Source organism: Myotis brandtii, unplaced genomic scaffold (assembly GCF_000412655.1).
Source record: "Myotis brandtii unplaced genomic scaffold, ASM41265v1 scaffold344, whole genome shotgun sequence".
In the NCBI taxonomy this organism is placed as follows: domain Eukaryota; kingdom Metazoa; phylum Chordata; class Mammalia; order Chiroptera; family Vespertilionidae; genus Myotis; species Myotis brandtii.
The window spans coordinates 3431430-3459031 of NW_005363247.1; the positions used below are offsets into that span (position 1 = coordinate 3431430).

The 27602-nt window shown below is 40.3% G+C and overlaps 1 protein-coding gene across 1 annotated transcript in view; it reads left to right on the top strand.

Annotated features, from left to right (window-relative positions):
* The window catches only part of ADGRV1 (adhesion G protein-coupled receptor V1), a 462684-nt gene that overhangs the window by 358378 nt on the left and 76704 nt on the right, over nt 1-27602 (top strand). The window contains exon 86 of the mRNA XM_005871499.2: nt 23863-24020. Within this exon, the coding sequence (XP_005871561.2) occupies nt 23863-24020 (158 nt within the window). The remainder of the gene's footprint in view (nt 1-23862; nt 24021-27602) is intronic.

The window sequence follows — 27602 nt, forward strand, 5'->3', positions numbered from 1 at the left end:
CCTTGGTTGGCTTCCTGGCGCCGCCCACTAGCTGGCCCCACCCTCCAATTGCCGCCACCGGTTGCCTCCCTCTCAGGGGCAGTGCACGTGATAGCAACCAGTTGTTCTGCTGTTTAGGTCGATTTGCATATTAGGGTTTTATTATATAGGATATACCCTCTGCTCCAGAAAGAAGCACTATCTTCCAAGGCTTTCCATGCATTCTTGAAAAGATAATCTAGAACAAAAGCTGTCAGCGCCTTTGCTTGCAAGCCATGTAGAAACAGGCCAATCAAGAACTATCTCCCACCCTGGCCAGTTTGGCTCAGTGGATGGAGCATCGGCCTGCGGACTGAAGGGTTCCGGGTTTGATTCTGGTCGAGGACACATGTCCAGGTTGCGGGCTCAATCCCCACCCAGTGGGGGGCGTGCAGGAGGCAGCCAATTGATGATTCTCTCTCATCATTGATGTTTCTATCTTTCCCTCTCCCTTCCTCTCTGAAATCAATACAAATATATTTAAAAAGAAGAAGAAGAAGAACTATCTCCCAACCTGAGTTCCATCAAGTCATGGGGGAAAGATATTGTCACATGTTAGTTGGGGGAGGGGGAATAATGTTATTTATATGAACAGATAGATAATCAAGAATCTCTTTATTATAATAGGAGGAATAAGATACTATGTGTGTCTTATTCTTTGGATAAATTCTACCAGAGAAAATCAAATGGATTTATAAAATTATATTTTGGGAGTACTTGATCTAGTTTATGATTTCAAAGAATATGTCCCTGTGGAAGTAATATTTGAAAACTAGGCCTAACAGACTAGTAGTAATTACCAGGTTAAGAGCAGGAAATATAATGTTCTGAGTAGAAGAAGAATTCTACTGGATGAAGGATGCCTACATTATTGGAGGAACAAGAAGGCTAGTGTTACCAGATCAGTGTAAAATAGCAGGGACCCATTTGGATTTTGGACTTGAACCCAATGACAATGCATAGTGACTGAAGGGTTAAGGCCCCTTTGGCAATCGAACGACCCTTTCACAGGGGTCGCCTAAGACCATCCTGCATATCAGATATTTACATTACGATTCATAACAGTAGCAACATTACAGTTATGAAGTAGCAACAAAAATAATTTTATGGTTGGGTCACAACATGAGGAACTGTATTTAAAGGGCCAGAAGGTTGAGAACCACTGGGTTAAGAGAAAGTGACTTTATTCAAAGAACTTGTATACATATATGCATAACCCATGGACACAGATAATGGTGTGGTGAAGGCCTGGGTGGGGGGGGGGGGGGGGGGGTCAATGGGGAAGGGGAAAGGGGGACATCTGCAATACTTTTAATGATAAAGATAAATAAAAAATAAATAAAGTAATATATAGCAGAGAAAAATATATATTTCCATTTTAAAAGGCTGCCCCTCACACACAGTTTCATAAGAAATCAATTGTAAGGGAGTAAGTGAATGTTGACAGTGGAGTTCAAAGCTTATTACCATAAACCAGGCAAGAGGTGATAGTGGTCTGGTCTATAGACAGTGGCAATGTAGATTAAGAGAAATGAATGGATTAAAAAATATATTTATAAAATATAGTTGTCAGGCCTGGGTGATTGGTTTGATTTAGAGGGAGAAAAAGAAAGTCGTGGATGATTCTCAGATTTCTGGCATGGGCAACTGGACAGGCAGAATGCCTAGAAGGAATTAACTAGCCTCTTAGGGATTTATCTCATAAATTCACTTCTATTTCAGTGACAGCAAGCATCTTAGATATATACACATAAAGAATCTGATTCTCTCCAGAGCTCTAAGAACTAACTTTAGTGCAGATGAAAGTTGAGCTGTAGGGAATTGAGATATCACACATACCTCCTAATATCAGTAGATAGCTCTTTTTGCTTGAATTCATTGAAGAAAGAATATCCTATGCTACCAGTTGGTAAAAAAATAAAAATAAATAACCTCAGATTTTTCTACCAATATAATTCCTTCCAAGCTATACAATTTAAATTAGGGTATAATGCCATCCCTAAATTCTCAATGTGTTAATTCTGGGACTTACATTCTTTCCTCATGTTATCTTATTGCCCACTGACATTCTGAATGATGTAGTAGATATGCAACCATATCAGGTGTGTATTGAACCTGATGTCCATACTGTGTATATTATTTAAAATTAAGAAACTCCTAGGAGCATCTTTTTGAAATATTTAAAATGCAATTGATGAAAATCCAACTCAAAGTAGCATAAGAAAATGTGTAGCTCATATATATAAAAACCGTGAGAGCGGGGTAAGATTCAGGCAGCTCTGAATAAAAAAATGTCATAGGGTTCTGTCTCAGTCCAAGACTCACCTCTGGGCTCCTTTATTATTTTAATAATTGGGCAGGCTTTCTCCAGGAAATAGGAAGAGGCCTCTGGCAGCTCTTAGCCTACATGGTCCTCTGGTTTCCCAGTGGAAAAGTATGTTGCTTTCCCACCATGAAAATAGGGAAGACTGTTTGAGTCATTACTCATCTCTGAACCAATCAGTGTGGCCAGAAGATGAAACACTGACTGTCCAATTGGAAAGGATTCAGAAGAGTTCTATGAAGATGAGTAATGGGTAGGAACTAAAATTTAAAACTAATAAATATGTATGTAATTCCTTGTCTATGCAAAATAAAGCCCTTTAGAGGATAATAGATATAAAATCATTGGCATAGTAAAATAGAAACTTAATGCATATATATACTAGAGGCCCAGTGCATGAATTTATGCGCAGGTGAGGTCTGGCTGGCCTGCCCCGATGGGGGCCGATCAGGACTGGGCTGGTCGGGGGTAGGGGATGCAGGAGGTTGGCCAGCCGGCTCTGCCCCCAGATCGGGGTGGGCTGTTTGGTCTATTTGCATATTAAGATTTTATATATACTAGAGGCCCGGTGCACAAATTTGTGCATGGATGTGGCCCGGACAACCTGCCCCAATGAGGACCAATCAGTCTGGGTCGTTAAGAGGAAGGGTCTGCAGGAGGTCGGCCAGCCCCGCCCCAGGGTGGGGGATCAGAGGTGGGGCCAGCCAGGGGGAGGGGTTGTGGGAGGTTGGCCAGCCGGCCCCGCCCCTGATCGGGCCTGTTGGCCACCTGTAGTGGGCATCATAGCAACTGGTCATTCCGGTTGTTCCGGCATTCTGGTCACTGGCTTTTTATATATATATTAGAGGCCCGATGCACGAAATTCATGCAAGAGTAGGCCTTCCTTCCCCTGGCTGCCGGCACTGGCTTTTCTCTGGCACCCAGGACCCGGGCTTCCCTCCAGCCGCCGGCAGGTACCTGGGACCCGGGCTTCCCTCACAGCCCCAGCTTCATCCGGAAGGGTGTCCAGTCTAATTAGCATATTACGCTTTTATTATTATAGACCAGAGGCCTGGTACACAAAATTCGTGCACAGGGGGCAGGGAGGGGGTCCCTCAGCCTGGCCTGCATCCTCTCCAATCTGGGATCCCTCTCGCAATCTAGAACTACTGGCTCCTAAGTGCTCACCCGTCTGCCTACCTGATGTCCCTAACTGCTCTCCTGCCTGCCTGATGCCCCTAACTGCTCCCCTGCTGGCCTGATGGCCCTAACTGCTCTCCCCTCCTCGCCTGATCCCCTTAACAGCCTAACTGCCGTCCCCTGCCAGCCTGATCCCCCTAACTGCCTTCCCCTCCTGGTCTGATCCCCCTGACTGCCTATTTGCTCTCCCCTCCTGGCCTGATCCCCCTAACTGCCTATCTGCACTCCCCTCCTGGCCTGATCCCCTTAACTGCCTATCTGCTCTCCCCTCCTGGCCTAAACCCCCTAACTGCCCATCTGCTCTCCCTTCCTCTCCGAGCCTTCAGACCCTGATGCAGAAGTGCTGAGAGCTCTCTGCCGAGGCCCCGCCCCTGTCCAACGGTGGCAGCCCCATGTCCTGCCCCCGTCCCCGCCCACCAGCTCCTGTGTGTATGCAGCCTGTTGAACAGTCGTAACTGGGACACCGTTAGGAATAATTACCTCTTTATAGATAGATAGATAGATAGATAGATAGATAGATAGATAGATAGATATAGATAGATATAGATATAGATATAGATGTGTGTGTGTGTATTTCTAATTCAAGAAAAACAATGGCTATTTTTGTTTTTGTACCTATACTCATGATAAAACAGAATAAAAGAAGCTGAGTAGAATCATGAAACATTTGGATTAAAATAGGAAAATTTTTAATTGGCAGCTAATAAGTGTTGGAAGGAATTAGGAGCCTTCTGTGGAATCTTTTAAAATAGAGTTCCTTTCATATGTTTGACTGCTGGGGACCCTATGCTGCTCAGATTCTGAGTGGCCAATTAGATGAATATAGGTTTCACAGTGGCAGGAATCATGTGCTATGCAAATTTGCATCTTAGGGCCTGGAGCATAGTAGACTCTAAAATATTTGCTGACTGAATGTGTGCTGATGCTAATTTGTATATATGCTCAATTTTTAATTATCTGTGAAAGGAATCTGTTTTGTGGATCCACCAAACAAATATATTTAAAATTTTAAAAAATGTTTTTACAGATTTCAGAGAGAGGAAGGGAGAGGGAGAGAAAGATAGAAACATTGATTAGAGAGAACTATCAATGGGCTGCCTCCCGCATGTCCAACACCAGGGATTTAGCCTACAACCTGGGCATGTGCCCTGACCAGGAATCAAACCAACGACCTACTCGTGCATGGGTTGACAATCAACCACTGAGCACACTGACCATACAAGAACACTTTTTTATGGCATGAAGTAAACTGGTTTATTTCATTCACAGTTGGACCAAAGCTATTCATTTGGACATCACAAGACATGTCTACTGCTTTGGATGTTAAAACAAATGTTCCATTGCTTAAGCCTGGTATATTTAGTTTTAGCCAATCATGTTGCAGAAAGCTATCTTTAAATATTAAGCCAGGATCATTTAATATGAATGAAATTTAAGTATTAGAAAAAACAGTGGTCTATAAAAAATAATGTCCTACACATTAGCAAACAATCTCTGTCCTGTTTCCTTTATGCAGTTCTAAAGTTATGTGTGTCAGGGCTTTAACAAACTTGTACTTGTAGACCCGCAAATGGGAGGCACCCCAGAAAGCAGCCTCCATGATGATTTTCATGTGATTCAGACTGCTGAAAGGGTTCACTGTTTTGCTCCAATTCTTTATTGAGATCCTTAAAACTTGATTTCTGGCTCTTTTTTTTTTCCTTCACAAGAGAACAAACAAGCTATAGTTTGAGTCAATAGGAACCCCAAGCATTTTTATTAATATGTGCTCAGCAACAGCCTGAGCCTTGTATGGTTGTTTTATCCTCAGCACAGTGTGTATCTATAATTTCCTGTTCACCATCTGGGAAAACCAGATGTAACACTTTAGAGAAGAAGCACCAAAGTTCCATCGCTGCCTCATTATTTCAAATGCAATCAAAGAAGTAAGCTTATGGTGTGTTCTTGGCTATAGTACAGTAAAGTTGTCCATAGTCTTGACACAAATTAATCTGTGTTCATTATTTTTCCAGAGGAATCTCTATTCCAGATATAGTTCTGATAAGTATTATATTGGTTCAAGCTGGTAAATCTTAATTTTTAAATCAAAACTAATATCCTTATCTCTTGATGGCAGTACTCTTAGGAACTCTAGAAGTTCTTGCTACAACTTTTGTGAGGAGATATTGCTCATTGCCCAGCTCGAGCAGCCCTTTTGTTTAGAAAGGCAGTGTGTTCAGTGGTTAGAGAAGGAGACTCTGGAGCCAGACCTACTGCTCAGGTTCAAACTCTGGTTCTGCCTTTTCCTAGAGTTTAACCTTGAACAAGTTATGTAACCTCTCTGTGTCTTGACTCAAGATTGCTGTGAGGATTAAATGAGTTACTCTATTCATTCTACTCTTCTGCTACTGAGAAGAGTGCTTAGCACTTAATAAATAACACTTGTGTGTCAGATATTTTTACAGCTGCTCCTATCTCAACATCTTTGCACTTGTGCCTTCTATCTGGAATGTTCTTCTTCAGACATTTGCATGGCACGCTCCCTCACTTCAAATGTCACTCCTTAGAAAGGCCTTTCCTGACCATCTTTTTCACTCTCTCTTTCTATTCACTGCTTTCTAGACCTGATCGCCACCCAATATCATATGTTATATTTACTTTATCTTTCTCTCTGTTTCTTCAAAAAGAATGTTATCTCAGTAAGATCATCTGTGTAGCAGTGTATCCAAAAAGTCTAGAACAGTGTCTGGTGTATACACAGTAGTCACAGGTGCTCAGGAATTATTTGATGCCTGAATATATGAAGAAATTACTATAAAAGTAGATCTACATTAGAATGCATTGGTATAAATGCATAAATCTTTATATCAGAACTTTATAGAGCACAAAATAATCACAGTTACTCCAAAATGAACTAGATCCTGGTTTTAGGTTATGTTTGCAGTGAATTGAAGAACACTAGGCTCATACCCAACACTTATGAGTGTCTATAGTGATTCAAAACATAAGCCTGACATTTCAGTTCAACTTCTCAAAGTCAGTTTTGTTTCCAGTATATATGATGTTTAACATGCACTTGAAATGGAGAAAGAAAACGGTACAAGTATAAAGATTTGAGATTTTTTTCACACAAAGATGGCAATGCTTTCTGTCATTGGTGAAGAAGGGGTTTTTAAAATAGTAATCACATAGTATGCATTTATTTAGTATTACTATTAAGTAATTTCTCATTTTCAATTTTGAATAATTCAACAAAGAATTGTTAAAACTGCTGCTTTGCTTTGGAACATACCTAAGGGTGAAATAGCCAAAGGTCCTCTAATCAAAACAGATTAAATATATTTTTTAAATGGAGATGCCAGAAAGATGGAAGAATATCTAAACCACACCAGAATTACACTTGCTTTAATTTTGTTATTTTCAAATGAAAATAAATTGACTCTGCCTTTTGAGATTCATTTAAATACAGACTGGCAGTACCATGAAGATAAAAGAACAATTTTTTTGTTTCTTAAATCTTCATCGTGTGCCATTATGTAAAGCGAAGCTCTGTTTTTAAAAAGTATGTAGTCTATTTGGAGCAATAAGACACAAAAACAATAAGAGATCAGTAAATTATTATTATTAGTGATACAGAAATTCAGATGAAGGAAAAATCATTGTGACTATGCATGACCAGACAAGACCGGAAGAGACATACTTAGCCGAGTATTAAAGGATGAAAAACATTTTACTAGGTAGTTTGGAAGGAGGGGGTGGGTGCAGCAGGAGAGGTGCATGAAGCATAGCCTGCACAAAGATAAAAATGGGCAGATTAGCATGGCTGAAAGATGGGCAGATGGTTTGTTTGAACCAGGGACCATCCAGTGGCCAGAACAGATTTTACCAGTTATACCTTATAAATGGAAATATCACCTTTCTCCAACTGGATCCCTATACCTGCCTATGCAAGTTTCCCAATAAAGACTAGGCATGCGCTTAAGTAAGTTAGCAAGTATTTAACTTCTAAAAAAATATCCTCGGGTGAGGATTAACTAATATCCTATATAATAAAAGGCTAATGTGCAAGTTGTCCCCTCAGGAGTGCGATAGCTCACTATGATGTGCGCTGACCACCAGGGGGCAGCGCGGAACATGGCAGGTGACCAGCAGCTGGGATGGGGCACTGAGGGAGTGAGGGAAGGAGGAGGCGGGGAGGCAGGGAACCTGATGGACCCTGATCACTGGCCAGGCCAAGAGACCCTACCCATGCACTATTTTGGTGCACTGGGCCTCTAGTATATATATGAACTTCAACCCTTAAGTTGAGAGATACTCATTAAATGCATGTTTTAAATGTATTCAACTTCTAAAAAATTATATTCAGCATCCTAGATTTTACAATGAGTGAATTTTTAACAACGATGAGAACCTCATTATGATTTCATTAGCAATTGGCCTTACGTTTAAAAGCTTCTTTTGTATAAAGGATAGAAGAATATCTTAAACATTTTACCTACTATAGACTGAGAACCTCTAGTGACTTGTTTTGACTGGTGTCTTGGCACTGTTGGTTTGATAATGATTGCACCTAAATTGTAGAATGAAATTTCTGGCTTTGCTTTGCTTTTTTAAAATTAATCTCAAGGCAGACCAGAGAGAGTGCTTCACTTGGAACTCTACACAAATGCAGCTGTAAGCATTAGGGTCTCTTCGGTGAGTTTTTAAGAGGATTAAAGAAAGGGGTTACAAAGAATAAGACACCTGATTTTAGCATGTGTGATGGCCTGATAGCCTCTACATTTTCTTGAACATTTCTCCTCAAAAAGATGCATCTTACTGTCCAAAATTGCACTATAGTAGCACTTAATGGATGGACTGTAGTATTTTGTGCTCTGTTGTTGTTGGTAGCATCGAAATCCAGGAGAGGCTCTGCCATATTTTTTACAGGATTTCTACATGCTAATTAATGGCTGTGCTGCTATTGGGCTATCAGTAGAGTCTATCTCTTGGACCTGGCGTTTTAAGTGTCTTGTTAAAGATATCTATGTTGGTCAGAGTCCAGTTATAGTTTGGGAAGAGTTTTAATTTAATAAAGGACACATTTACATTGAAAAGATAGGAGAAAAAGCAGTACTAAAGGCCTCTTTCCCCCTCAGACATATTAAGTCTTCAGTTTTTTCTGTTTTGCTACTTTCATCCAATATTAGTGCTTTCTTCCGTTAAGTTTTAATTAGCTTCAGGCTAGTAAAGAAACATGAAATTTTGTGAAGGGCAGTGAATTATCTTACCTCTCTCTACTTCCCAAGCCCACCCCCCACTCAGCTTCGATCTTCTGGATCATATCTTGTCATTTTCATTGGTTTGAAGGTCCAGAGAAGAGAGCATTGGTGCAACAACTGCTTCCTTCCTGATGCAGCTGTGATTTCTGGATTGTCTGAAGTTCTTTTGAAATTCTTCTATGGCAGCTCTCCTGAGTTTTCCTCCACAATTATCCTTTACACAGGCTATCTTGGAGGGATTGTGAAATGATGTGTTCTCCTTTCTCTCTGGACCTTTCTCTAAAATTATTAAAATTAACAGTCCTGCCGAAACCGGTTTGGCTCAGTGGATAGAGCGTCGGCCTGCGGACTGAAAGGTCCCAGGTTCGATTCCGGTCAAGGGCATGTACCTGGGTTGCGGGCACATCCCCAGTGGGAGATGTGCAGGAGGCAGCTGGTCGATGTTTCTCTCTCATCGATGTTTCTGACTCTCTATCTCTCTCCCTTCCTCTCTGTAAAAAATCAATAAAATATATTTAAAAAAGAAAAATTAACAGTCCAGGCCTGGGGTGGGGGTGGGGGTGGGTGGATACAGACTAGAAAGGGTTAATGGGGGAAAGAGGAGGACATCTGTAATGCTTTCAACAATAAAGATTTTTAAAAAAACACAGCCCAAATATCATTGGACCAATTAATCCTGTGCTGTCCTCCTATGTGGCTATTAATTCTTATCTTAACCCCCCAAAATCAGAGCATATACACAAATCATTGTCCTTGAAAGTTTTATAGCCCCAGAGGAAGAACCAAGATTAATCATAATCACATTATCTTCCTGATAATCTCAAGCCATGCTTCCCCTTTTAAGAACACAGATGATTCCTGAACCAACAGGAAACAAAGCTGAGAAATTTTTGAGCCTTGCCTTTTCTTTGCCATTGTCTGGGAAGGGGAGTATTGCTTTCCAGATTGGTCCACATCATTTTCCTATCAGGTCACTTAAGTAACAAATGTCATTCTGGATCCTCATATTATTTCTTTATTGGCAAAAATGATTTAACCATCCAACTCCCCTACACATAATAGCTCACTTCTTCCTTGAGTTCCCACCATGCTCCAGGTAGGTCATTCTATCACACTTAGCACATTGCATTAAGATTTGGCATGAGCCTCACCTGCATGCTAGATGCTGGTGTTATCTATAATAATAAAAGCATAATATGCTAATTAGACCAGACAGCCGAATGACCTTCCGGATGTCCGTCCGGACAAAGCCAGGGTTTAGAGGGCTGAGGCAAGCCGCTACGGCTATGAGGGCCGAGCCCCTTGCACGAATTTCGTGCATCCGGCCTCTAGTGTTAAATAAATAAATAGCAGCCATATGAAAGTCAGTGCTGAGTTTTCCATGAATATAAGTTCAAGAACATGGTCCATTATATGACACTGTAGCCTTGCTGTTCTCAGAATGGAAAGCGTTGTACTTCTTTTGAGCCAATGTGTGAGAGTGGTGCATATGTATTGTTGATGAAAGAATATCCAGCCTATAGAAAAGTTTTACAAGAGTTTATTTGAGCCAAAATTTTAAGGACATGACTGGAAGCAAAATCTCAATGGATTGAGAAAATGCTTTTGAGAATGGCAGTTTTGCATTTCCTTTAATGCAGTTAGAATCAGAGGAGAAACATAAGGAAGGTTCATGAAATCCATTGGTGGTAGATTAAGAAGGTGGGAGGAAGTAAATTAGGAAGATCTCTAGGATTGGATAAAAAGCAAAATGGAGAAACACATACTTATCTTACATTGGTGGGTACAGGATAGTTAACGTTGAACATTTATAGCACATATAGATGGTATGTAAGGAGCAGGATAACAGTGAGGGTCTCTGTCCTCTGGTGCCGGTGGTTGTGCTTTTGAGGGATCTAGAATGAAAATTACTCTAACGTTTCATAGGTGTGTTATCCCACATGCATAAGAACAATGGACAGAGGTCATTTCAGGTAAAGATTGACCTTTCCTGAGGAAGCTCTAGGCCTGGGACGTAACTGCCTGCCATGGACTCGCCAGTTAGGAATTTATGATCAGACCATCCTGCACAGTTTTTGGTCCCTGAGCTTGAGAGGCCCTCCCCACCCCCAGAGCTTGCAGATTTATTACATAGCCCCTGTCTTGTTCAGTGCATGAGTGCATGCATGTGTGTAACTCTGAAACACCTGCTAGAGAAAGCAAACTAGGATGAATGTATAGTATTTTTTTTTTAGCAAATAATATTTTGGTACCCCACTTCCGGTTCAATCTTAGTTTATTATTCATTTATTTTATATTATATAGAGTATATGTCTTTATCAGCTACTTAAAAACCTTTAGGCAATATCAGTTAAATGTCAGTATTTTACAGAAATAATGAAAAAGCATTTCTTTTTTTTGATGACAAAGAATGTAGGGGGAAAAACCATCATGAAAATGTTATTTACTGCTACCCAGGTAATAAAATAACACGATGGCAACCCTTGACAAACTCACCTCAACTGCGGAAGAAAACGTCTTCAGAAATCCAAGTACAGTAACACAGCTGTGAAAATAACAGCTTAGACATAGTAGAGGAGGCCACTGAGATGGCGTGTGCTCCCTTACCCTTCAAAACAGCCACCTCTGAGGAACAGATTCCTGAGCAGTTAGGTAATCTGCATCCTGACCAAGATTTAATCACACCTCACATTTCTGTGATTTTAAATCTGAAATTTATATTTAAATGTGGGTCACCTTGGCAGGACCAAATGGAGATTTAAACACATACATTTAAGAGATGGCATATCGTTCTTGTTTTCAAATGACTGAACATGGACCCAGAGCCTTCACATTTAAGTCACTGCTATGGGTGTTCAAGGAAATGCTTGCTCTTCTGAGAAATGGTGTCAGACACTTGGTTAGAGGCAATGAAAACTTTGTGGATAAGCTTGCTGTTGCAGAAAATCAATGATGTTAACCAAGTATTTGGGTATCCTATTAATGATGTCTGTAATTTCTATATGTGAGTAAGCTCAGCAAAGTAGATCAATGCATATGCTGATGTGAATGATAACGGCTTTCCTTTGTTGAGTCCTACATGCTAGGCACTATGTTAAGCATTTTAATCAAAGTAATTTCATTTAATTCTCATAACACATTTATGAAAAAATAGATTTTATTCATATTTTATAAGTGAGGGTACAACGGCTCAGAGGGGTAACTTCACTCACCCATAATCACACAGCTATTAAATAGCAGTGCCAAGGTTCAAAACCAGGCCTATCAGATTGAGAGTCCACATCTATAAGCACTTTGCTTTCTCACTTGCTGTTTTGTGAAATCATATTATTTCTGTCTTCAATTCAGAATGTCCCAGACAGTAGTGAGTTTTCCACCAATAATCAAACCCACTTACATTAGTCTCTGTTCTTGGTGAAGGCAGGCAGCAAACTCTTTAAGCAAGTGTTTGATTTAGAGGAAGTGGTTCCTCTGACTCTTCTCCACATACCTGAGCAATAGTCCTCCAAATGAGTTATGAAGAACAGTACTGACATTTGGTAAGATTTTATCATCTAGCCTGGCCAGTGTGGCTCAGTGGTTGAGCATTGACCCATGAACCAGGAGGTCATAGTTCTATTCCTGGTCAGGGCATATGCCTGGGTTGTGGGCTCAATCCCCAGTGTGGGGCGTGCGGGGGGCAGTTGAACAATGATTCTCATCATTGATGTTTCTATCTCTTCCTCTCCCTTCCTCTCTCTGAAATCAATAAAAACATATTTTTTAAAAATCACTATTATTTTTTAAAAATGTTATCATCTAAAAGTACATGATACCTTTCCAGATGGCATGAATATCACTCTTGACTTTTCAGCATGTTTTAAAAATTGTTTCCATTTTATGGCACATCAAACTTTTATTTGAAGTAAAAGAGAAAAAGAAAGAAACGGAACGAGTATACCACAATAAGGGGAATTGTTTGAAGACATCAGCCCAATTCTACAATTAAGTTTGGCTACAATTACAAACCTCAACCCAAAATCTTTACTACATATTAGATCATGGTATTTTTTTTAATGAGAAGAAATTTAAAAGTTCATAAAGAAGATAGCCTTAAATTTTTAAGGCAGGTTTGGGACTATTTGGATTTTTCTCACACATTCATGAGTATTCTCAGATATTAATATTACTCTGCTGTTCCCATTTCATTTTACTGCCCTGAAATCCTGTTGTTGAAACTACAAGACTTGGAAAATAACAGGAACATCCTGTTGTCAAAAATAAATTCCTTCTGCTAAAGTGCTGATTCAACTGAAGCCAATTTTTTTCAGAGAGGGGAAAGGCCTCGGTGGAAGGGGGCTTATGAATGACAGAAAGTCATTTTGGATTCATTGCCCTTTACTGATATCTGTTAATCTCTAAGTGAACAAAATTTATCCTTTTGTGTGAATTTTTGTGTGTGTTTTTAATTTTAATATGTGAAGTCATTAAAAACTTTAATTGAGGAATAGTATGGTCTATCCTGCCTGGGGGATTACTATGCAGTATTATATTCAGAAATATGCATGTTCTGTAGCCCCTTAGCTCTTGGGGATTCATAGGCAAAGTAAGTAAAACACTAGGGACACTTCCTGAAAAGGGAATTTTTTAGATTATTAGCAGAATGTGGTCCCTGACAATAGTCTGTTATTTTTCTGTCAAGTCTGACTTATGCTCAGAGCCTCCTTTAGAGCATTGGCCTAGGAGTTTCGACAGCCATGTTTTGGACAAACTTTGCATCTTGGGGTTTTTTTTCACCCATAAAACTATAGGCAGGACGGGATGACTTCTATCCCTTCTAGTTCTAAGATCCTATGAAGAAGAAAAAAATTCTGAAAGGAGGAAGTACAATTATCTTTCCAATAGGCCGCTCGGGTTGATGGGGATATTGGCAATGCCGTCTTCTAACAGTCAGCATTGGGGATCCTCCAGTAGAATGCAGGCTTCCGAGAGGCTAAAAACTCCCCCTCTTCTGGAAAACTATCAGCTAATTGGCCTTTCCCTTCCATTTGCCCTCTCCTTGGGGCCTTGGAGTAGGGGAGAAGAAGGCAAGGGGACAGGAGTATGGCAGGTAAGAAACTATCAGTTAAATCCCTAAAGGAGCTCTGAACCAACAGCTCCGTCTACTGCTGCTGACACTTCTGAGCCAAGCCGGCCGCTCAGCCTGGGTGGTGCCATCATGCTATGTTGGACTTCCTTGAATAGCACCTGCCTCTTTTTGAATGGCTCATAATTACCTTCACTTTTCAAATTGGAACCAAGTTTTAACAACTAGTTTTACAGAAACACACATGAGTCATGAGGAAAAGCAGCGAAGGGAAAGTTTTCCTCCTTCCCCTCATGCAGAGCCGCAGTGCACACAGGCACTCACCTTATTTGCACGGCTGAATCACATCAAACATCTGCTGACTGATAAGGAATTCAAGAGAGAAAAAGCTGCTATCCAACCCCACCTCTTTTGTGAAGTCTTCCCTGCCTACTCCGGTAGATTTTTCTTTTATTGAATTCATAGTGTTCAGCACTTTCTCCCTTTTTTGGAACAGGTTAAGTCTTGTATATACATGAGAGGATGAGATCTTAGTAATAGGTGATAATAAATATAGCTATCTTTTATTGAGTATCTACATAATGCTAGGCTCTGATCTAAGAGCTTTACATGTATTGACTCACTGAGTTCTCACTTCACTCATATGTAGTAGATGGAGATGCTATTGTTCTCCATTTTATTTTAATTTTTATTTTTTTAGGAAACTGAGGTATAGACATGTTCAATACTGGCCCAAGTCACAGAATCGATAAGATGTGCATCCGGGATTGACCCAAATAGTCTGGTTCTGGAGCCTTTATTCCTAGCAGTACATTCCTTTTCTCTAGGCAGTGATATCCTAAACGAACAGGAGGCTTCTACCCACTCTTACCTTCTCGCACTCATAGACCCTCAATAGCAATATCATTTTCTTTGAAGAATCTTTACATAAATCACAAAGGAGGTCACTTTAACTCTATCTATCTGGTGTCTAGTTTAGGGCTGTCCAACTAAGGAATTTTAAAATGTTGCTTCCTCTACATCAGGTATGATCCAATCCTTATGATTTCCAAACTTCAAGGAAAATGAAATGTGCCATTTCCTGTCAAAACTGGGGATTCCCATAGAGTGGATAGAATTTTGGCCTCCACATCCTTTACTCAAGTTTTACTTTCCTTTTCTTTAATTAACTCTTAACCTCTGTCTCATTTACCTGAGGTATTTTGGTCCATGTTTTTTCACCTTTTTAATATTTATTAGATATCCCTCACATGTTGACATTGTAGTATAGGATTTTATAATGTTCTCACATCATTTATTGTATTTTTTTTTGCTCCAGGATCCTTCAGGGTATATTAAAATACTCAATAAATACTAATTAATATTAGTATCCCATCCTTTACTCAAGTTTTACTTTCCTTTTCTTAAATTAACTCTTAACCTCTGTATCATTTACCTGAGGTATTTTGGTTCATGTTTTTTCACCTTTTTAATATTTATTAGATATCCCTCACATGTTGACATTGTAGTATAGGATTTTATAATGTTCTCACATCGTTTATTTTATTTTTTTTTTGCTCCAGGATCCTTCAGGGTATATTAAAATACTCAATAAATACTAATTAATATTAGTATCATGGACCAACCCTAGCAACCACCTAGTATGAACATATATAGGGTCTTTAGATATCTTAAAATACATATTTGATGTGTTAACCCATTACTCGGTAAAGACCAACATCCTGAAATATGTGTTCAATAAAAAAATTGAAGTATATCAGGGTTGAGATGGGCTTAGCAACAAAGCTGGCTATTGGAGCCCAGATATAACATAATGTACAACTTAAGATAATTACCTTAAAACTATTGACAGATCACTTCACCTACTCACATTATCCTTGTTTTCTCAATAGTAAAGAGTTAACCATAATATTTACAGGATTTTAAGATTAAAATCTTACAAATAGGACAAGAAAGTGAATAGTGTATTTTAAACAATATGACTATGATTAACAATCTCTTAATGTCAGTTATTACAATGTGCTATAAATGTTAATGAGACCATAGATGATACAAGATGTGGTATGACTGAGCATTCATTCCTGCAGGGAATGCCCTAGAAATGTGTTCTTGGAACATTTGCAACCTTCACATAAAGCCAGAGGAATTGGTATGTCTAATCTCCAGGAAAATGTAATGTGGCTATTGTTCAATAAAAGGTGGTCAATAATTATCAGTTGGATTATCCTTCTGCCAAGCGATTTTTGCTACTTTGAGAAATAATCACCTTTGCTGTCAGGATATTTAGCCATTTACAATATCTGTGTCTTTCATAGAGTGGCCCACAGTGACACTCTTGTCAGCATAGACCTACACTTCTACCTTTCTCATGTTTTTCATGGTCTATATAAGTGTATTGTAAGAGTATTGGGGAAGAGAGAACTTCAAAGCCTACAATATTTTCATCAGGAAAAAGAAGTTAGCATGTGTCATGTTAACAGTTATGCTAACATGACACATGGCCCCCAATTTCTTCTTAGCTATTCCTAAATGCTTTGAGTTTATTGAAATAAACATAGATTGAACACAAAAAAAATAAAAATTGTATCTCCAACACTTACCTAAGATTAGAAAGTACTTCATCCTGTCTGTGTGGTGAGGGTTGGCCTCATCTAAAGCTGCTTTGCGGCTAATGGTCATACTCTGAGGATCAATGTGCCCATTGAAATCATGAAGTCAGATGTGGGTGAAGAGAGGGTGCAAAAAGACCAAATTTTTTGGACATTAATCTTATATTCTTGTGCCCACCCTGTAAATCCATATTTTTATAAAATTATAAAAAGCTGTAATTTTACTATCTTCAGATACAAGAATGTGGTATAAAGTTCTTTAAGATAAAAGCTTTTCACCATTCATTCAGAGCCTTGGTGAGCAAGGGGTAAGAGCAGGACACCTTTGCATGTGCTAGAACAATGACATTTTTCAGTACCAAACGATGTTGTTTTATGAGAACATGGAGCACTGGTACATGCAAAAAATAACAAGTCAGCTTGACCTTATCCTGATTAAAGTCTGAATGGGCTTGATTCACTGGAACCTACCTGGAGTGAAGGTGGTAGACTGATTTCAACAGTAGCATCATGTTGTTCCGGGAATAGATTCTTCAGAGTTGAGGTTCTTAGAAAAAGGAAAAAAAAAACAAAAGAAAAGGTCATTTGAGGGTATCATGGTTTTAGACTGTTTTTTGTCAGTTATCTCTAACCTGTTAATGCTATGAGTCTATTATTTATCTTTGGAATTTATGTAAATACTAGAGGCCCGGTGCACGAAATTCGTGCATGGGGGAGGGGGCTGTGTTTCTCAGCCCAGCCTGCACCCTCTCCAATTTGGGACCCCTTGAGGGATGTCCAACTGCCCATTTAGGCCTGATCCCTCTCACAATCCAGGACTGCTGGCTCCCAACCGCTCGCCTGCCTGCCTGCCTGATTGCACCTAACCGCTTCTGCCTGCCAGCCTGATCTCCCCTTAACCACTCCCCTGCCAGCCTGATCACCCCCTAACCACTCCCCTGCCAGCCTGATCAACACCTAACCCTGCCAGCCTGGTCACCCCCAACTGCCCTCCTCTGCAGGCCTGGTCCCCCCAAACTGTTCTCCCCTGCAGGCCTAGTTTCCTCCAACTGCCCTCCCCTGCCAGTTATCTTGTGTCCACATGGGGGCGGCCAACTTGTGTGTTGGAGTGATGTTTCATTTGCATATCACCTCTTTATTAGATAGGATATTTTACCTTTTAATGAGCCTGGGATGTAGCTAACTGTGTTATTCACCACGAGCTAATTATACGCAACAATGGACTGTATTTTAGTGTATATAGTGTATCTGTCTACTTTACAATTTTAGACAGTTTAATGTTTAATGTGTTTTTGTTCACATTTTTCTTTGCTCAATCTTTTCAAGTAATATAAGTATATACATTATATGTAATAAAAGGGAGCCTGATTCTTGTTTTTTGGTCCTTTCGCTTCTGAGGTAGTTGTCAATGCAGAGTGAGATAGCAATGTTAACCATGGCGTAGAGTAAGCTCTAAAACTGGTAGACATGAAGTGATGTTCTACTGCATCTTCAGATGCAACATTGTCTTAAAGAACAGTCATGTGTTCACTTCCTCTTTCTCTCTGTCGCCCATTCACTAGTGCTGTTTGAACTATGGCCATTATAGTTGCATGTAAAAACCCACTAAAGCTACTTCAAGTAAAGGGGTGGGGTTAGAGAAGTATGTGTACCCAACAGGCATTCCCATGGGCATTCAAATGCTGGAAATGGGGTATAATTGGACCCTAGCGAACTAGAATTAGAATGCTGAAAACCAAGGTCACACTCTTCATCTCTCAGAGACCACAGAATCTCTCACTTGTGAGCGTCTGAATGCTCCTCCCACCTATCCCCTCTTATCCCCTCTTCTCTGTCCATTTCTTCTGTATTCATTGTGTATTTACTCCAGTATGGCTGTCTGCTCTGAACTTTCAGAGCAAATTCACAGTGGTCAGCTTTAGTGCCCACCACTAACTGGCAACTATCTCAAAGATTCTCAAAGCTGATTAGCTCAGCTAAACTGTTAGAGCTGAGTCACTAAATTCCAAGTCAGGGGCAAGCCAGAAGGATGGTTGTCTTTGGGTCAGGGATATATCTCACAGCTAATCGCCAGTGGCTAGGGTGACCTGTGGCTGGGGTGTGGGGATAGAGGTCCATGGTTCATGGGGTCACGTTTTTCAGAAACCTTGAGCAGCGTGGGCAATGGAAGAGCATGTTTATTGCACTCACTCACAGAAACCTTCCTTCAGGGTTGTTTCTATGCAGCAGGACTGAATATTTACCTCCCACCCACCCCCATCACAGCCCAGCATGCCCCTTCTCATTTCATTCCACCAGTCTGCAGATCGATTGTGTCCTCTCTCACTTTATTTGCTAGCTCTCTCCTTTTCTGCATCAGGGTGCTCAGGGTGCCAATCCCAGGCTTCTACATATGGCAGATCTCTGCTTCTCTATCCCTTTTGCTTCCTGCTGCTTTTCTTTCTCTCTGGTTCTTCAGGCTGCTGTGACAACCATGTGCTATGAAAATATCTGGATCTGTTTCTCCTTGGGGGTACACAGGCCCATGGCTTTGCTGCCAGATGTAAAGGTTAGTTAATTACATTAATCTCCATTAAGTCCCATGAGTGTGCTAGAAGAATGCTTGTCAAACTTTCTATGTGCCCATGAAACGACTGGGCATCTTGTTAAAATGTGGTTTCAGAAGCTCTGTCAGGGGGTGTAAGAGTCTGCATTTTTAACCGGCTCCCAGGTGGTGCCAATGATGCTGATGGAAGAGCACCACTTTGAGGAAGAGACTAGATTCTGATGTGCTGCCACTTATTGTAAATCTAATCTGCTGATGTGAAGGACCATGACTTAGGCAGCTTCATATGCCCTTCCATAGCCAGCACTGTCCCTGGGACATGATAGATATTCCAATGTTGCTTGGATTTTTACTGTACTGAGTGCATCTGAAATACAGAATTTTCTGTGCCTACTTTTTCTTTAAGTAAGTGGTTTTCAAACACTGCTAAAAATCAGTTGAATCAATACTAGTACGCATTTCCTGAGGGCCTTATTATGCAAAGCACTAGGAGAAAAATAAATAAAAACAAATTAGAGTCCCTGTCCTCAAGGAGAACACTGGCATGTTTACCACTAACTCTAATATGTCTTTACTAGAATTGTGGAAATGATTTTAGAATTGTAGAGGTAGCAGTGAAGGCAAATGAGCCTGTTTATGCTACTAGCAACTTGACCTTAAGTAATTTAGGTGTCATTTTCCCATGTGTACATTGAGGCTAATGGGACTGTTGTGATGTTTATGCATAATAATGCATGTGAGGATTGAGTTTCATGCCTGGCACATAGTAAATGATCCCCACTAGTGTTATTTGTAGTGGTGATGGTAGTAAGTATAGTAGTAGTAATAATTATGATAGTCTACATTATCCACCTAATTCAGTTTAGGAAAATACCTCGTTCCTTCCCTTCCTCTCTAAGTCCATCTATTATCCTAATGTTCAGTTTCACTTTGTAGGGCTTATCTGCAATTTAATTTTAACTTTGTTTCTGTTTAAAATTTAAGCTTAAAAGAAAATACATTTTAGAAATCAGTCTATTTCCTTGGTATGAAAACTGCTATATGCACTACAACAGAAGGACAGAAAGAATCTATTTTCCTACCTTGAAGCTGCTTAAACCCACACTGTAATTTTCTCGTCTTCTCATGTCTCCATAAATTTATTTATTTTCCATGTGGAGAAGACAAAGTTGGTTGAGGCAACAAATGTAGCTTTTGATGTAGAAGCCATCATTAACAAAGTCTTAAGGAGATCTACCTGGGGGAGGTTGGCACATGAGCCTGTGAATCACAACTATTGTCATTATCTAATGGAGGAGAAGTACTTAGTAATAAAGAAGAGCTTGGGAACAAACCTTTATTATTCTCCCATTACCTACGTCCTTTTTCATGTCTATGTAATCCAGATGTAACTCAGATGTCAGCTGCCTGGATTACTTTAAATCCTGCAGAGTGCCAGGGGCAGCCTGTTCTTTAAAATGGAATTTAAATGGACTCCAATCACCGTCACTCGTACAGGGGGTTCTCAGTGTTCCTCCCAATGTTGTCAGCAGTTATGAGTGGAGTTTATCTCTCCTGGACTCCTTTGCTTCTGAGCTTCTTCTTATGCTTATTCCAGACAGGAACAAAGAACCTGAAATACCCCAGGCCACCAACATAATTTTTTTTTTACTCAAGTTAGATAATGCAAGTGAAAACAATTCAATAAGGATAAAGTGCTACCTCAGGGAAGTAATAACCTTACCAAACTAGAAAGTGACATCAGGCATTGTAAATGCTCCAAGCTACCCCGGGAGGAAGAAAAACCGAAGGTAATGAAACAGTATCTGCTTGTTTCATCTGGCTAAAAATAGAGAAAAGGTTGAAGTCCTGACAGGATTTTGAAATAAATTAGGACTGTCTGTGGGTTATAATAAGAAAGAAAATTTACCCGTGAAAGTTTAAAAGGGAACAGCAAAAGCTAGTCATGTGACTTACAAGAACCCCAAAGAACATTCAGCACCAAAAGAGGGAAGAAGGGCCTCCACCGTGCCTTGAAGCTGGATGAACTGGGAACTACAAGGAGCACACTTTCCTCACCCCTTTTAAGAAAGTACATCCACACGGCCTTGGTCTCATTTTCTGGTAACTGCCAGATCTGTCCTGGAAGCAGTGGCTGCCAGCACCATAATCAACTGCCTCCACAGCCCTCCAGTGTGCATAGCATTTGGCCTGTTCATTTCTTACATTACGTTCAGTTTTTCCAAGAATTTGTTCCTAGCCTGAGTTCAGAAACTGTTCCTAACATGATATTCATAGTTTCCTAACTCCCGCGTCGCTTTCCTATGACCTAATCCTCAAACTACCTAGATGCACTGTACATCTTACTCGGTTGGACTGAAGGAAATTCTGATTGATGAGGCTTTTTTTTTTTTTTTTCCTTTTACGGGTAGTTGTCTGACACCCCAACCCCCAGGAGAGGTAGTACATAGGCAGGTAGTTTTGGTTTCAGGGACACTGGGATGAGTCACAGCTGGACAGGAGTAGGTGAGAGGAGGAGCCAGCTGTACTGCAGGGCCCCAGTAGGCAGGAACGCTAGGAGGGCTGCCAACAGGAACAGGCGTGCTGAAGGCCAAAGCCCTCCTCGTTAATCACCCGCCCATGTTGACCACGCAGAGGACAAACTGGGCACTCTCAGCAGCCTGGTACTGATGACAGGGCACGACTGCGGGGCTCTGAAGAAACTGGGGGAAAGGGACCGCTTCCGGATTGGATCATTTCCCCCCTTTCTCTGAACGAATGGGCCAGGTGGCCAAGTCATCGTACAAGCAGGGAGAACTGCAAAGGAGAGTTTTAAGAGCGATGACACTTAGGGAGTTTCCTTCTCTTCCCGAGAGCCCTGCAGACACGCCTGGTTAGTGCTAACATCCTGGAGGTCCACTTTGCCCGTTTTATTTTTTAACCAGGCTGGTGCGCCATTAGTTGAGGTTCTGCTGTCAAAGGTTGTCCTCTGAATCTAAAACAAAGTTTTCAGGAAGGCACTTCAAGTAGAGAAGTGGGAACCAAACATGAGAAGTTGTATGTGTTGGAGTCAAATCTAAACACTGGCACTCTGTATCAAATGTTGATTAATCCTAGAGCACCTCACAGTAGAGTCAGTAACCATCCTCATTTTACATCCTGAAACTGAATTGTGATGACATTGTTCAAGATAAAAATAGAGCAGTGGAGTCTGTGTGAGTTTCTCCGTCCGTGTCTGCTTTTGTCTAAGCACCTTTAGGCCAGTGTATGGCTGTGATTCCATAATTCTGAGGAAAACAAGAGACAAATCATTCAAAGCCAATATTCATAGAAATGACTAGCCATCATGATCACTATTTTTAGTACAGAAATGTATTCAAGCAAGATCAAGGCCATTAATGTTTGCCTGTTTTATCTCGTCTTGTGCCTTTTACCAGGAAGATATGGGTCTGTGACACACAGATGAGCGTACAGGGAAGGCGTCAGCCTTTGTACTGTCCAAATTAAATTCTGAAAGCCAGGGAATCCATCATTCTGACATCTCTTTGCAGATGCAGAATATGTGTTGAAATATCTCTTGAAATGTGTCTTGATTACAAGAGGAATACATTTAGCAGGTCATGTTAATTAGGAATAATACCTAAGGAAGGTCTTTGATAATATGTCTCTTTTTAAATATAAAATCGCAGCACTTTTTCCCCCCCAAATGGCAAGAATGGATGTTTCCATGATTACTATATTTTGAATTTTGAGGTTTTCTTCTAAACATGTTATATTTTTTTCCTTGATTTATTTCAGAGTTCATTATTTTTTTTACTTGTTGTAATGTAGGTTTATAAGTATTATGTATTAAAAATGGAGAAGTTGGGGAAAATATTTGAAAAGAACACTACCTACTATTAAGATTTCTTGTCATTAAATGTATTATAGTGTTATAAGTTACAGGAGGTATGTCCTTTTTAAGAATTCCTGAAGAGTACAGTTTCAGCTATTGAGAACTCCCTTTTGACATTTTAAAATACATATATATATTTTTTATTTTTAGAGAGAGAGATAAAAGGAGAGGGAGAGAATGAGAGAGATGCATTTATGTAAGAGAGAAACAGCAATCAGCTGCCTCCTGCACACCCTCTGCCAGGGATCAAGGCACGTGCCATGACCAGGAATCGAACTGGTAACCTTTTGGTGCATGGGACGACACCAAACCAGCTGAGCCACACTGGCCAGGCACATTTTGATATCTTTGTATGAAAGATTTTTGTAAAGAACATAATGATTTAATAAATTATGAGTAAAAATTTCCAGTTACATCTCTAAAATCATTGTTTGTAGACTTTCAATGTTATCAAAATTAATAAATAATGTAAGTTTACCTTGGACCTCATTGTTCTAGATAAACTCTAGTAATAACAGATGCAATTGAGTGGTATAGCTTCTAAATGGAAAGTTGTCATCATTTTCAAGAGAATTCATGGCTCTACAGGAAATGTATAGCTTAGGAATGACAGAATTGAGCCCTAGGAATCCTCAGATTTGCCATTAAGCAATGCCTTCTCTCATGCAGTCCTCAGTGTGACCTTGGTCTCAGTAGGCCAAGAAGATAGAGCTGCAAAGCAAGTGCACATTTCTCAAAGTATTTAGCCAGGACCTTTTTTTTTTTTAAAGTTTTCTGAGCATCTCAGGATGTGCTTGTTTCATGGATCCTACTTTGAGAAGCAGTGGATGAGATTTAACCATGTAGCCTCTACCCGAACAAAGCTTCAATTTGGCAAACCAAAAATGAGCTTTTGCCAACACTTAGATACAAAGAGTTAGTATAAAGCAATGATGTCAGACATTCTGGATTTCAGAAATGTTCATATTGAAGTTGTCTGAGTGATCTCTTCTCTTCTCTTCTCTTTCAGGTGTTTCATCCTGAATATCTATGCCGCTCTGTTCACCGCAGCCCTGGTCCCTTTAATGTGCCTCGTGGTGGTATTTGTGGTGTTCATCCACGCCTACCAGGTGAAGTCGCAGTGGAAAGCATATGACGATGTCTTCAGGGAAAGAACAAATGCCGCAGGTTTGGAAGGAATTGTATTTGCACTTTGAAGATGAGAACTTTTTAATGGTGGGGGAAATGGCGCTGCAATATTTTTATCAAGAAAAAGAGAGAAGTTAGACTCAGCTTTCAGCTGTAGTCTCCAGTGCCTCCTGCTTCTAAGTACTCCCTGACATCTCTCTCTTTAGGTCTCTAGGTTTTATTGCTGGTCTCAGTTTTGTCTTTTTAAGATATTAATGTCCAAGGAAATGAGTCACACAGCCTTTGGGAGTTGCTTGCCAAAACTTCCTTCAACTTAAGCAGTAATAACCTATGTTCAACCTGTGAAATGTATTCATTTCTTCCTGAGAATCTGAGAATTCGTCACAAACTTCCATTGTGCTCAGGAGTGCTGTGTTTTGCATGTGGAGTTCTGCTTGTGCTGACAGATGTTTAAAAACATATGTGATCAGACAGCTTCGTAAGTGGCTACACATGTCTAGTGATTTAACAGTGCAAGTCTTTCCAGCTCAAATTGGCTTTCACTGCAGCTCATTTTTTCCCTTTGAATCATACTAACACAGGTTTCTATGATCTGATTCTTTTTTTGTTGTTAGATTAGAGTCTCTTAGGAATTTCCTTAGCTGGGAACAATAACCACACACCTACATACAGAAAATTCTGTCTAAAATGGTTTGAGTGACTAGAATATTAGGAATAATTTTGTAGCTGGGAGCGGAGGTTCCTGCTCGGGCCAGTGAAGAAGATGAATCTCTCTTTTCTAAACTTTGACAAATCTAGAGCCAAATGAATGAGAGGAATTCTTCACATTTTAAGTGCTTCTCAAAGTTTAAGCAAGAGAGTATATATGAAGTCCCTAGAACAGTGTCTAATATGTTATTGGGGGTTCAATAGATATTGCCATTTATAGGATAATAAAAGGAGGTACTGTGGTATAAGAAAAGCCTCCTAGCACCTGAACTGGATCAGGGAAGATGCAAAAAAGATTTTCCTCTTGGTATAAAGAGAAGGGACTTTTTATATTATTTTGTGCATTCATTTGTAAGATAGCTGTATCTAGCCAACTCTTCTGTATTTTCTCTTTCATTTAGCATGGAATCATTATGTAGGCAGAAATATTATTTAAGGTTATGATTAATCTTAAATTCTTCAATTACAAAAACTACTTAATGTAGAAATCCTACTTTTTCATGGGACAAAATTTTTCCAGAAGCTATGCTATTATTAAACTTAGGGTTCATTTTATTACAATGCATATTCTTAAGGGAAGAGTTGTTAGTTTCTTTAACAAATGACAAGATTTGTTTTGTTTTCTATATAAAATGGAAGTGCCAGTGTTTGCATGTTTTCAATAATCTACACTAATAAAAGACAAACATGCAAATTGACCATACCTTCGCTACGCCTTAAGCCATGCCCACCAACCAATCAGAGCAACTATATGCAAATTAACCCAACCAAGATGGCGGCCAGCAGCCACGGAGCTGGAGCAAGCAGGAGGCTTGGTTGCCCCAATGATAGAGGAAGCCAAGCTTCCCGCTTGCCGCTTCGAGCTCTGAGCTCCACTGAAAGCAACAAAGTTTCAATTATAGAAGGTAAATAAACCCCAGATACCTGCTTTCAGCCAGCCATGGCCACGGAGCTGGAGTGAGCAGGAGGCTTCCCTCCCACCCACCCTGGCTGGCTCTGAGCTCCTCTCAAGGCTACAAAGTTTTAGCATGGGCAATACATGCAAATTAAAAAACGTAGACCAGCCAGTGTGGTTCAGTTGGTTGAGCGTCCTCCCATGAACCAGGTCACAGTTTGATTCCCAGTCAGGGCACATACCTAGGTTGTGGGTTCAATCTCCAGTGGGGACCATGTACAGGAAGCAACTGATCGATGTTTCTTGCTCACATCAATGTCTGTCTCTGTCTCTCTCTCCCTTCCTCTCTCTAAAAATCACTAAGCCCTGGCTGGTGTGTTTAGTTGGTAGAGCATTGGTCGGTGCAGAAGGGTCGCAAGTTCGATTCCTGGTCAAGGGCATATGCCTGGATTGCAGGTTCGATCCCCAGCACATGTCAGAGGCAACCAATTAATGTGTCGCTCTCATATCAATGTTTCTCTTTCCTTCTCTCTTCACCCTCCCTCTCTTCCTTCTACTCTCTCTAAAAATCAATGGAAAAAATATTCTCGGGTGAGGATTTTAAAAAGTTTTTTAAAATTCACATGGAATTTAATATTTATTATCATGCTGTTATCTTGCTGAAATTTTAATGTAAATCTCACATAATAAAAGCTTAATATGCTAAGTGTCTGGTTGTCCCGTCAGCCTTTCAACCAATCAAAGCGTAATATGGTAATGATATGCTAAGGCTGCTCAACCGCTCCCTATGACGTGCACTGACCACCAGGGGGCAGATGCTCCGACCAGTAGGTTAGCTTGCTGCTGGGGTCCGGCTGATCGGGACTGAAGCCCTCCCGTGGTCCCTCCCTGGCCCCGATAGTGCACTGGTGGGGTCCCTCACCCAGAGCCGCGCCCTCTCGCAATCCGGGCTAAGGCCCCCCCCCCCCCCCCCCAGTGCACAAATTTTTGTGCACCGGGCCTCTAGTGATAACATAAAGGCTTAACATGATGAGTTAATCCTTTTCATGCCTAAATCACTCCTATGCCTTTTGGATATGATCCACCATGGATGTAGTAAAAACAAACAAACAAAAAACAGTACTTTATCTGAAAAACATAGCCCTTAAGCAATAAACATAATTCTGAAAGTTCCAGCATACTTGTGTCTCAACTTGGGAAACCTCTCTTGCAATGAAATAGTAATAGAAGCATTGCTCTATTATAGCTTTTCAAATATATACCGTAAAAAAATACTTACGATTTTCTAATTCCCCTATTTCCATGACAGTTTAATAGTTATTACCTCATACTTGGACACGGTCAGTATTTTTCTGATTGGTCACTAGTTCAAGTCTTTTATTTCTCCATTTCATTATCTCAGATGTCTATATTCAAAATGTAAAGTGGATTGCCTCACCAGCATCATTGCCCACAAGAAAAGTCCAGTCTTTTTAGACTACAATACAAGATCTCCACAGTCCACCCTTGGTCATCTGTCCATCCCCAAGTTAGTTACTATTTATCCTGCACTCTGACTATGCCAGTTTATTTACCCTTTCCTAAAGTTGCCTGATACTGTCATCTTTGTTCATGTAAGGAATCCTCAAAGAAGGAGAGAGAGGTGGAAAGTGCTTATCGCTCTCCCATAATCTTCATTAGCTCCCCAAGCTGTCCAACATAATCCCATAATCTAAGTCAAAATTGTGTGCTGGATAAGCATAAGTTAATTTCCCTAGACCCCATGTCCCACAAGACACTATTAACTCTTTTGTAAAACTTCTAGAAGTTCCCAATATGCCACCTCTTCTGTGAAGCCTTTGGAATTGCTTCTTTACAGAACCAGACCATTAAGAATTACTCATTCTCTCATCTATGCCTTTAAAGAAAGTACTTTGTCCCTACAGCCATTACAGCAGTTATCATGGAATGGTGACTTGTTTTGGGGGGTGTGGCTGACTTCCTCAATAAATTATAAATTTCTTGAGGGCAAGGACTAT